Here is a 13,392-nt window from a genome sequence, read left to right as displayed (position 1 = left end):
CTTACCTTTAATCCGGTGTTATCACAATTTGATTAATCGATTTTATATGCGACCATAGACCGACTTGACTTTGGGTTTTGTCAGATTAATAGCTTACCCAAAACCCACCAATTTGCATACATCTTTGCCTAACAACCAAACCACTGTTTTCATTCAAATTTTTCAAAAAGATTTTAATTTAAAATTTGAATTAACAAAAATTCATTCATCTTCACTTCAATTGAACTTTGAAATAAGAATCAACAATTCCGTATAAATATCAATTGCGAATATAAATCAACTTGAATTTGAATTAACCTTCAATAAAATTGACAAATCAAAGCACTTTTGTGATTCAAAGGGAATTTTAAATTGAATTTGGAAAATAAATTTTGAGATCAAATTTGAGTTAGAAAAGAGAAAGTTCCTGATTTTGAATGAGATTTTGCATTTTTGGAACTGAGGTTTGATGAGTTGGGTGACTATGAAGCTTCCGGAATAGCACAAGTTGGAAAATAAATCGAAATTTCAAGCCGGTGGTACCATTCCAGAGTCACATCAGTCTGGTGCCAGATTTTGGATAGATTAGCCGACTTGTTCCATTCGTGCTAGATTTGACTTAGTCAGATGTCAGTCAGATGCAATTCTAAATACACCAAAGATTTGAATCTCCAAAATCCTCCCAAAAGCATCACTCAACGTTCACAAAAATTAATTTTTCCTCTAAGAAAGTGAAGGAACAGCACAAAAATGTTGAAAATACTTCCCACATAAATTCCCAACTTCTTTGCCATCACATTCACGATATCAAATTTTTTAAGCATATTTTCCTCTCTCTTATTCATATTTGATTGCGATTATGATGATGATCAAGGCTGGATAATGAAATGAGAAAAGGAACAAAATTAAAATTGCAAATAAGCTCAAAGGCAATCAGCGTACATTTTTTTTCGTTCATTCATGATCGCGGTGAAGATACAGGGGGTGGCATCTCAACCTGTGGAATTGGATATTTAGGTGGAAAATTAATTACTTACTAGTATTGTCCCTCGTCATGTTGGTAGGAAAATATTGGTTGTTGAGTCATTATTGGAAGAATAAATCTAATTTTCATTTAAATTTTAAACTGAATTCTGAGTGCTGTGCAAGTAATTTGTACATCATTTCAAATCCCTCAATCATTTCATCATCCTACACGTGGATCCTACACATCACAGAGTTGGCATGCATGCAGATTTACTCGGTGAATAACGGCTTCGACAGATTGCCACTTTCCATATTGATGACTTGCGTCAGTTGTTCTTCCACAGGTTGGAAACCTGCAGAAAAGGCTACCTACGCAATGTGAGCTGGCAAGCTATAAAACCCAACTGTTGCCAACTCTGTAATATCTCATCATTTCAATCATATGTATTATAATGAGCAAAAGTATATTTCCTTTGAAGCACATGTAAATAAATCAAATATGATAAGAAAAAAAAGGCGTGCAATCAAAACAGAAACGTTTGAAAGTAAAAATAAAAGATAATGAAATTTTCTCAGCCACATGTAAGAAAATTGCTTTCTTTTGAACAGATTTCCTGAATTTGATGCTACAAAAAAAGAAAGAAAATCATCAAAAGGCTCATTTGCATAAATAATATGATTTTTACTGACTGACTACCGCATGATGCAATTTATTTTATGATCAAAATTGCTTGTGGCTTTCCATGTTTAAATGAACTTTTTTTTCTAATGCAAATGAAGTGAAAGTTTGAGGAATAAAGTGAGAGGAAAAAATCTGAATTTCTAATTTTTTTTAAGCGAGAAAATGGAAATGTTCCTTAATTGCTCACTTAGATAACGAAATTTTGGAAGTTAAGGAGGACCCGTGTCATGAAGTGAACAGAGTTGGTATCTGGGCGTGATTTCTTTATAGTTCTAACTGGTTATACCATTAATAAAAAGTTCTAACGTCTTTTTGTCAACTCGTAATTTAATCCAGTTTCTATTGATCTAAATGAATTTTGGTGTACAGGCCAAAACAATAAGATCCTGGATACACGGGTTGTAGCAAATTATAGAAGCCCTTGCAAATTGTAGAATTTAGTCAAAAGAGGGGAAGTGGAGCCTCTGATTTCACTTTTGTCAGAGTAGATGAGTGAATTCAAGGAAATGAACAATCTCTGATTGCTTCCTACTCCCATCCATATAACAACTCTGAAAGTGCCAATCAAAAACGACACAGAACCCTCCTCTACCCCCTACCCCAACTCTCACCATAACCATTACGATAATCATCATATAATTGGCTATTATTAAAAATTCATAACCTGTAAAATAATGTTGTCATTGCCTACAAATGTTCATCATATCCCTAATGTTTCTATCTAGTGCCCGAAGGAATTAATGATGTCAGAACATAAAAAAAATTCAGCTTGTTGCACAAATATTTAGTTAGGAATCTGTTCTTTTCCTCTTTGCCTCGAGATTCAATTGACATTTCACGTATTTGACATTTTTTTTTATTCAACGATAAAACAAATTCTGGGTAAAATGAATGAAATTTTTTTGTGTATTTTGTCGTAAGAATTTCCTGAAAATTTGTTTCCTTTGTTTAATTTTCAATTGTAAATAATGATTTGGTGATGAAAATGTGCGCGGGATGTTCATTTTGAGATTTAAAATTCATAATTTATTTGCTGAGTGGTACTTTGCAGAACAGTTCATTTTATGTCGTCAAAATTAGGCAAATATAAGCGGTCATTGTGTTCATAGAGCATTTTTACGTTAGTATGAAGCTTTGTTGTCCAAATGGCGAATGGTAAATGACACAAATACGTGTGAGGTGTTGGGGGTTTGAGGGTATATTTTTATTCTTCATATTCCGGAAGATTGGCCATTCCATTCAGTTATAAAGAATCTATGATTTTTAAATTGTAGCAATTTTTGGAGCGTCAAATTTAAGAAATTCAATTCCGAATTATTAACGCAAAAATTCCATAATTCGACACATTAAAGCTTCCAGCTTCCCACTCGAAAAAATACTCCATTACAACATTCACTTCTTACTCTGTAACAGCAATCTAATTTACATTTTTCATTCAATTCAATTTTACGTTTTACATTCTCAATATTTTCTGAATTATTATGTACAATACTGTTCCAAAGTACTACAATCGCCTCGAGTCAGCTTTTCCAACATGTGCAGCTATTCAGAGGAAAAAAATGTTTTCTTCCTAAAAAATCATGTAAATCTGGCCGTATGTGGAGGAAAAATTAGATAACAACAATATAAAGGTGTTGTCCGGAGGCTAGTTAGAGAACTGAAATAATCAAATTTTGGTTGGAAATTCTTGTTGGACTGAATTGCGCTTTTATGTTGAGGAATGAGATAAAAATGAGAAACTAAAGCTGATCCGAATGGCACAAATTAGTAGATCGATCGAAAAACTAATAACCAGCCCGATAAGACTCTGACTAGATGCTGGAACTTGATGCTGGATTCAGTTTATATCCGACACCATACAAGATGTTATTCAGATAAGACTTTTGGGAAGCAGGAGGAAAATCCTGAGACCTACTTTTATTAACATATCTCAGTGATGTCTAAACTCATTTTCGCGGAGCACTGACATATCCTACAAATATCCAAATTTCGATATTTGACGTCATATCATCTTCATAACTGACATCATCAAAAGTATTTACATTCTAAGCGGCCATGAGACACGAAAGAGCTCTTAATTCGTCAAAATTTGCTGATATACTAAATCATTTCATTTATTTATTCGAATCCGACCACGCAAAATGTTCTTCTACATATTTATCTGCAGTATATTAGCTAGTCGAAAAAAGGCAAAAATTTTCTACATCAATTACATTATTATTCGTCTATCTATAATCCGTGATGGCAATAAAAAATAATTCTTATTTGTCCTCTCTTTTTCTCTCTATGTCATCAACTTCTTCATAATAATATCCTTGTAGTGATTCACTTTCCACATATATTTCATTCTCAAAATTGTGCGTGGGTGTCATTCATGAAAACATTGAGAATGAAAAAAAACTTGGCAGAAGATAGTGGGGTTGGGTGAATGGGGCAGTAAACATAGTGGAAATGACGAAAAATAAGCAATTTCATTGAGATGGTATCAGTGATGTAGCGAGAATTGTTAAAGCTATGGGAAATATGATTAAAGGAACAATCCTTAAAGTTTTGGAGTTTCTTATGTTTTTTGAACTAAAATTTAAATATTCGGACTTTAATCTTGTATCATGTTCTATTCAAAGTCATGTATCATGCACCCCAAAGGATCCACAACGGTCCTCTCTCTGAATTCACTTAAAGTTCTTGGTATCAGTCTCGAGTTTTGTCTGAAAATTCCCTTGCAGCCTCAATGCCGGCCTCAATTTCGATCTTGGTCTCGAGAACTTGTCACGACCGATTTTCATATTCATCCTTTGTATATAAGATCCATGTCCACTTAAAAAATTCTATCTACACCTCTGCTTTGTGGACACAGCGAAAGATGAAGATATTGAAAGATTTGCTTAGTTTCCTTTATGGATGTCTATAAATAGATTTGAACAAGTTTTCATTCCGCTTGATTTTCACTTTCTTGAGCCTTTTTTTGTAATGTTTATTACTCTTTTAGGATTTGGATATACTTAGAAAAGTAAATTCGATCCTTTTTTGTTTTTTTTAAGGCTGTGACGTAGTTTGAAGAAGAAATTCATAGGCATGAGGGTTGTCTTTATGCTGCATGTTAATCGTGGGATGTAGAAGTTCTGCTGATTTATTTAATTTCTTGTTTATGCTCTATATTTGGGATAGACTGGAAATTACATCTGTAGTTAAACTGTAAAGAGCAATCATCTTATTTCGATTCCTTTAATTTAATCCTAAAATTATCTCAAAACACCTCAATTTTATGGTATTCCTTTTACAAGATACACAATAACTTTTAAAGTGGTTATGGTTATCATAACATTTATTAACTTATCATGTTCATGAATCTGCCAGTCAGCTAAAATGTATGTATACAAAAGCCATTAGTTTTACATTGAAAATCCCTTAAATCTTAACTGAAAATTTAAGGGTCCGGAAGAAAAACAAAGCAATAACTCAAAAAAATAAGGAGAAGAAATTCTTAAAATATTTTCCAAGTGGAAGCTTTACTTGTTTTGTACGTGTATGGGTAGAATTGTCTCTTGCATACTATGTTAAAATGCTGATTCAGCAACTCAATGGAACCCATAATTAAAGGTTGTACTGCATCCCAAATTTTACTAACATTTACATTCCTTTTGTAGTCTTCAAACCTCAATCAACCCTCAAAGATCACCCAATAAATAATTTATTGTCATATTTTTGATGATGCCGCAAAAAAATTGTCCCTTAAATAATTTAAGTAAATCATTTGGGTTGTGGATGCAAATGAATCGTTTTGGATCAAAAATCAATTGCATGACAAGCCCAAATAGCATAAATCGGGCACCAAACTAGCGTGACTCTGTCATGGTACCGCATATAAACTGAATCCTGCAACAAGTCAGAATCACATTGGCCTGGAGCCGCATTTGATCCGAATCAGTTACCAAGTCAGAATCACGCCAGCCTGCGGTCGAATTTTTGATCGACTTGTGCTATTCAGTGGAAATTCAACAAAAATAAACTCGACATTAATCTTGTTCAGTCATAAAATGGAAATCTCAATTGAAAATCTCGAAAAAAAATAGCTAAAAATAAAAATAAAGTCATTAACTGAGTGTGAAATTTCAATTATAAAATATTCAATCATTTATTTTATTTCTGTTAAGCCAACATTTGATTACTTCGCAGAAATTCCATTCATTTCCAATTCCGACCGTAATACAATTCTATATTTAGTCCAAGATATAAAAAAAATTATGACAGCTTTTGTGTGAATTTTGTCACAAAAAAAAGGAAATAAAATGTTTCCTGATTTAATCATTAATCAATGGCTGAAATAATTCTTTTTATGGAATTGAATGAATACAGCCGAAGGAGTGGAGGGAGGTTGGGGGGGATGAACTGCCTCGAAAATTTGATGAGCTGAATTAATTTCCGAAGGACAACAATGAATCAGATTGGAGTTAAGTAGGAATGTATGTATGGAGATGAAGGTCATTTATTTGCGTCATTGCTTTAGTAGCTGATGGTTAATGATAAGGATTAAATGAGCAACATATATGGATATTGTGATCATTAAAATGAGGGATATAAAGGTCATCAAAATTGGGTGAATAGGTTAGGGATAGGTCATTTATTGCTTAATCCAAGAATGATTTTGTTCAAAAATTTGGGTTTTTGGAGCAAATTGAACAATGTCTTCTTAAAAGAGAGAAGGGATGCTTGACCATTTTGGTTTGATAAAATGACCATGATACACTTTGATTCCGATGTGGGAATTTACCATCCCAAATGGACGTTATGACTAGTTAATGGCAAGTTAATGTCCAGTTCTGACCGTTCTTTATACACCCGAGCATTAAAAGCAGCACAATCATAACCAAAGTGAAACTACAAAACGAATTAAAAATGGTGCAAAAAACAACATAAAAAGAATTATTCAAAAACCACACCGTACAATATCATGAATGAAATTTTCCTCTTTTCCCATCCATTCAATTCAGCAACTAGAACACTTTTGCTCAATAACACAATATCCATTAACAATTTTGTGGTACAATGTGTAAAAAAAAATATTCCTCCTTTTTCACAGATTCACACAGAGCAGAAAAAAAAATATTCATAACTGTGTGGGAAGCGTCAAAAACACAGAGTGAAATATCAATTCGTTGTTGTGGGAAATGTGTAGCTTTTTGGTGCTCGATTGACTGTGTTTTTCGATAGTTTTGGGAGCTTTTAATAGTTTTGTTGATGGGGGAAAATTGGTGGAATTTAAGGGGGCATTTCCTCCGAAGGTAGTGCGGGACAATAACGCATGGTATGGTAGGGGTGGAGATACGTCACTGGTACGGCACAATGGTACAACTGGTGTGTCAAATTATTTTACCTAAAGTTGTAAATTATGACATAAACTGTACCGTACCAAAGTAATTTCAAATTATATGATGACCCAAAGGACAATTTATTCTAGTTCCAATAATCACTTATCCTCAAATTCATAAGTTACACCACCAACAATCATCTTCAATACCTCTCTAACTTCCATTATATTCACATTAATACAATTTTCAAGACATAAGAAAGAAAAACGAAAAAATCTTTGTCACAAATAGCGGTAATAGTTGTTCACTCATTCCACACATACCAGCCACCCGTGCCACCCATCCCACTCTAAAATAAGTTCTCCATATTCCTTCTTATTTCACAAATTTCATTCTTTTTTTTTCATTTTTTTCGCAATTCCATCTATCTTTATTGAGTGGGTGAAGAAGGCGAAGCACACAAAAAAAAAATTGAGAAGATATAGGTTGGCGCCACAACGTCCAGACTATTCCGACCAACATATCACGCCAGTCAGCCAGAGGATTTGTGAAGCTTTTTTTTTTTGTCGAATGTTTGTTCTATTTAGTGTCGATGTATGTGTGACTGAATTTTAAAAAAAAGAAGAACTTCGATGAATTCAATGATTGTAGTAGTTTTATTGTTATCACAATAAATGGGTATGAGAATGTAAAAAAGGAGTTAAAAATAGATTCGATTTTTTCTCATTCAACTCGTTTCATTTCTGCTTTATTAAAATTGATTCTGTGGAAATTTTTTCGCAACAGTTTCATCCTTAGATATATCTGATACGATCAGCTAAATGATGGGGAATAATTTGAAATTTTTACTTGAAAATTTATGATTTAAGTACACAATTTAAGTCAATTGCTTGTAAATATGTCATATAAATTTGTGATTTTATTGACTGGAATTCAATGAACTAAGCCTAAATGGTGATATCAATTGATGATAATGGAAATGGGATTGAAATTGAGATGTTTGAAAATAGTAAATGATTTTGGATCTAAATGATGATATGTTGGGTATGACATGGAATTGAGGGTCATTTGGAGCTGTTTAGGGTAATTTGTATGCTGTATGTAGACTTTGTTGTCTAAATTGAATACAAATTAAGAACGGCAGCATGTTGGATCAAGTCTAATGATGTTTATAAAGCTTCAAGTATTCCAAATCGGTAAATCAATCAAAAATCCGGTAACAGGCCAATTTGACTCTGACTTGTTATCTGATTCTACTTAAATCCGGTACCATGTCAAAGTCACTCTTACTTGGTGTCGAATTTGGATTAATACCGGTACCATACCATCTTGGACTGATTTTAAACCGAACCCGATACCATGTCAGAGTCATGCTGACCTAAACCCGGAATTTGGATCGATTAACCAACTTGTGCTACTCACATGTGTAGCTTATGTCACAGGATACCCAAACCACAACAATTTCTGACTACGCCCCTTCACCACGCCAAATTATATTCCACCTCCGCAACTATCTTGATTCTACAAAAATAATCCTAAAAATAAGAGCCGAAAAACTATTTCTTTTTTCATTCATGAGAAAGGAAAATAGAGAAAATTTTATCACAAATAAAAAATAATAGAAAAATCAGCACACGCAAAATTCTTTCTATTCATACACTTGAATATTTTTTCTCATTTCCGTTTCATTTTTTTTCTTCTTTTCTTAACAGAATGTCCACCTGCGACGGACGGTATGGAGCGCTTTGCATGTCCAACACCAGACCGACAGGGACGATATCGATGTATAGATGATCACGTGCTGTGTGATGGCTTCATTGATTGTCCTGAGGGTGCGGATGAAGACCGACAGGCATGCATGTTCTACAAAACGGTAAGCAATAATTATTAGTATGAATTTTATTAATCTTAACAGATGGTGCCTATCCCAGGCTGACTAAATTCTAGTCTGAAGCCGGATTTCATCATATCTGGTCTGACGTCATATTCGGGCTGACCTGGGGCTGAATAATTCCCAATTAGACACCCAAATGTTATAGTTTGGTTGATTGATTCCAAATCCGAAGTATTTCCCAGTGTCACCCCGGTATTTAACCAAATCCTGCCCCAAGTCAGTGTCTCACCAAACCTGGGACCCAATTTGTGATCAAGTAACCGCTTCGTACCATTCGGGAAAATAATTCTTCAAACCCAATTTCACAATTCTTAAGAAATATTAAAAGAAAATTGAATTTTTTTCTGCTTTTCTATTGAAATTGAGACTTTCTGGCGTTATTTATAAAAATCCATTATTGCTTCTCTCTTTGCCTCTCGCCCAACACCCTCACCCACCCCATGAGAAACACATCCACAACCATGTTATGGTATACATTCAAAAAAAGAACTAAAAATAGACATACAAATGTTCTTTCTATTCTCATTTTTGTCTTCTTCCTTTCCTTGTATGTCATTTATTGTTTCAATTACAAATAAATGCTGATGTTGTTGTTGTTGTTGCTGAAAGCCTGATGTTGTTAATAATTGGCGGTTTATGCTTACAATTGAGTTTCAGTTGGTTTTAGTGGCTTTTATGGCTTTTATTATGAAGAAGATACTCTCATGAGAATGATAGAAAATGAAGAAATATTAAACTTTTTTTTTGTTGTTGTAAGCTTTTGTGGGATTGACCGGATGAGGATGAATAAGTTTTGGAGATTAGAAGTGATATTTTTGGAAAAAAAAAGGTTAAATAAATAAGGTTTATTTTCGTTATGAATTATGATGTTAATGGTAAAAATAATTTTTATGTTTAATTTGTTCCATATTCGGATTACCGTAGACATTTCATCTGTTTTTGAACTGAAATCATTAAAAACGGCAATCGTTCCGTTTACAGGGTCGTTCATTTATTATGAAACGAATACCCTCCCCTCATCTCAATCTCAATCTCAACCTCCCCTTACCCTCCTCGTAAGAGCATTACGTAATAAGTGAACAATTCCTTATTGATAAATTTACTTTCCTCTTAACCTTTCAAGGAGATCAAGAAAACGTCTCGAATTTCTCAAATTAATTAAAAGCTTAAGACTTTGTTGGCCATTCATGATATTCGGTTAATTCAGCAATTGCTAAGGGAACGTAATGCTCAGGGGTGAGTGAGGAGGAGGGTTTGATTACAATTTTATTCCTGGCTCGTGATGTTCTTCCCTAATTTCCGAACATTCCCCAACATGAGCAACATAATAAGTAAAAATGATGGAAATCAGCCGTCACGATGCTTACAAAGCCCATTCATGTATTTCCATTAATATGACAATGTAGTAGTCTAGCGAATGCTTTATACTGCTCGGTAATTGTTTCCCAAACCCAATCTCATTAAATTTTCATCAACTTCTATACAATCCTAAATTAAACAATTCTAATTAAACCCATCCAATCAGATCATAATTTACATTATCATTCTTAACACCTACAATGAATCCCTTTACACCATCTTCTAAGACACCCAATCTCACAAGAGCTTTCTTAAGCTTAACTAATTTCCATTTCACAATCCTTCATAGAAAATGCTCTTTTTTTATTATATTAAAAAGGTCAAGAAGCTATTTCTGTAAATGTCAATGATGAGATAGAATCAAAATTGTTTTTATGATGCATAGTTTTTTCGAAAAATTTGGAAATATTATTTTTGGATTTTCTAGAACAATTTTTTGAATTCGAAAATTATTTAGTTATTTTAATAAGGAGTCGTATGCTCTTTATGGGATAGTTGAGATTTTATTACGCTAGGTTGTTCTGAGACCAATTTCCTTAATTATTTTGATGGTCGTATGGATCAGCTATTAGCCACGGCTTCTCTAAGTTGGCGTCTAAAACTAGCTAAAGCTGTTCTTTGTCAGTTACTCTTTCTCTTCAAGTTCTTGCCGCCCTGTTGCTCTTTTACGATCTAAAATATCAGACTTAAAGAATTGACTTTGAGACCAAAGTGTACAAAAATTTGGTCCTGGGTCAGAGTCATGCCGACATCCAAGCTGAAAATTAAATTACAAAAAATAATGTCAGATCCTTGGCATTAACCTTTAAGATTTAAAAACAATTTTCTAATTAATTTAAATTTTTTTCTTTATTTTCAGACAAAAGCACATTTAGATGTACTGGCAGATGCACTGTTACGATGGGCACGTGGTCGTTAAGCTATCGACTATTAAATCTACACAAATTAATTTAAAATATGTTTAAAAAAATAATCAACATGACAACAAATTGAAGATGAACAAAGAAATACACGCATTAGAGCATTAATATTATTTAAGGTAAATCTTTATTTGGTTTTGCGGGGAATTTTTGAATATTTTTAAAGAACTGAATTTTTTGGAGGATATTTTATTAAAAGTATCAGATTTTTTAAAAAGGATAAAAAAGGTCTATTTTAATTGTAAGTAAATTTAAAATGATTAAATTTATTTAAAAAATGTAAAAAATTATTAACAATTTAAAGCCCAATTTGCAATTAAATTTGAGATTTTTCATTCAAATTACAATTTTATTTTCAAAATAAAACTCAATTAAATATTTAAAAATTTTACCAAATATTCGTCTAAAATTCCCCGCAAATGTCAAAAAAGAAAAATTAAAACAAAAAGAAATTTTGAAAATATCTGCAATTAAATGACAAAAAAGGTATAATTTCATCGCACTGAGTGGATGTGATTAATTTAAAAAAGACAAAATATTACAATTAATTTTTAAGTAAATGAATGAAAAATGAACATGAAGAACAAAAGTGAACGAAAAAACAAAGAATTTGCATTTATGATTGTCTTTAAGTTGTATAAAATAAAAATTTAATTTTAATTCTTGAAAAAAAAAAATGGAAACTAAAAGAACTGAAAATATTTATGAACAAAAAAAAATGAAAATTAAGGAAAAAAATCTCAATTAATGAGAAAAAAATCGCTAAGTTAATTAAATTAAATGAACATAAAATCTCGTGTATAATAAATGAAAAATTGAGGAAAACATTTTTGCTTATAAGAAAAAAAAATTAAAAATTAATTTAAATACAAAACTTCCGTGCTCCGCGTGGATGCTGAAGAGATATTAACATTAATTAGCTATAATGAAAAATTCAATCAAAAATTTAATTTTCTTATTCTTTATAAAACTAATTCTATTGGTGAAATTTAAAAAAATTCATTTTTGTTGACATAAATTTAAAAAAAATTCATATCAATTAAAATTTAAATCAAAATTTCCACGTGGAAGTTTTAAAAAAAATTGGACAAAATTTTCTAATTTAACGCAACATTTTAATTATTTAACAATTAAGAAAATTTTCTGGGATTTTAAAGCTTTGTTGAGTTTTGTGTGCGAGCAACAAGTTTAAAAATAAATTTATTTGACAACTTTTTTTTTTTGAAAGCGTGGAGCTTCCGATGTTCTCATGGGAGGCGCTGTGAGCAGCATAAATTATTAATAAAGTCTTGAATTTCCTTTCGAGGATAATTAGTCATATCAGGTTGAATGCTTTTTTTAAAAATTATTTATTTTGAGTCAATTTGTAATTTTTAAACTCTTTTAAATTTTTCAATTTTTTTAAACTTTTGAAATTTTTCAATTTTTTAAGTTTTTAATTTTTTTTGAAATTTAAATAATTTTGAAATCTAAAAGTTTTTGAAATTTTGTCTTTTTCAAAAAATTATAAAATATTTTATTTAAATAAAAATTTGGTTTGTTTTAAAAATTACAAAATTTTAAACAGTTGTGTTGCAGCCACTAAACGTAAACCTTTAATTTAAAATTCCAGAAAAAAATTTATTAAAAAAGACCTAATTTAACAAATTTAATTTAAAAAAATATTTAGCAAATAAAAGTTGAATTTTATTTTTTATTAAAAAAACATTTTTTTTATAATTTTTCAAAATTTTCAGCACCAAAAAAAAGTTGTAAAATTTTTCTGTCAATTTGAATAGAAATGCAAAATCTGTTAAAATAAAGTCAGAATTAGGAGACACAGAGGATTAGCTAGCTCAAAAGATGCAAAAAAAACAAAATGAAAGTGACAAATTTTAAAAATAAATGCTTAAAACTTTTAAAATTTGAAAGAAAAATAAATTAGAAAAAGAGTGAAAAATTGAATGAAAAATGCCTAAAAGCAGTTGAAATTTAAAAATGAATTTGGCAAAAATGTTTAAAATCTTGGAAATTTTTAAATTCGTCAAAAAAAGTGTGTGGTCTTAACCTAAAAAATATTATGAAAATTCCAGTTTTTGTCTAAATTTTTTGATATTTTTCAGCTTGCTCGCTGGCATTTTTATGCAATAATCCTCAATAAAAAGTGAAAATTCTAACCTCAAAAAGTCAAAAAATTTCAATTTCACCCAAAAATTTTCAAAAAGAAATAAAAAATCCGAAAAGTTGACCGTTGGACGCAATATTTGTTAAATCTTCAAAACCTAGTTCTGGTTATGAAGTCTT

At 31.4% G+C, this 13,392-nt stretch overlaps 1 protein-coding gene across 1 annotated transcript in view; it reads left to right on the top strand.

Annotated features, from left to right (window-relative positions):
* Positions 1-11,310, top strand: part of LOC139096873 (putative mediator of RNA polymerase II transcription subunit 29) — a 28,496-nt gene extending 17,186 nt beyond the window's left edge. The window contains exons 3-4 of the mRNA XM_070648628.1: positions 8,649-8,809; positions 11,049-11,310. Coding sequence (XP_070504729.1) covers positions 8,649-8,809; positions 11,049-11,108 — 221 coding nt within the window. The 3' untranslated portion in view covers positions 11,109-11,310. The remainder of the gene's footprint in view (positions 1-8,648; positions 8,810-11,048) is intronic.
* Positions 11,311-13,392: the final 2,082 nt, after the last annotated feature.

This window comes from Chironomus tepperi, unplaced genomic scaffold, assembly GCF_022539635.2.
Source record: "Chironomus tepperi strain 1889 unplaced genomic scaffold, CSIRO-AGI_Ctep_v1 contig_408, whole genome shotgun sequence".
Taxonomy (NCBI): domain Eukaryota; kingdom Metazoa; phylum Arthropoda; class Insecta; order Diptera; family Chironomidae; genus Chironomus; species Chironomus tepperi.
Note: the sequence above shows the minus strand (reverse complement) of the source record. Positions and strands in the feature narration are given on the sequence as shown.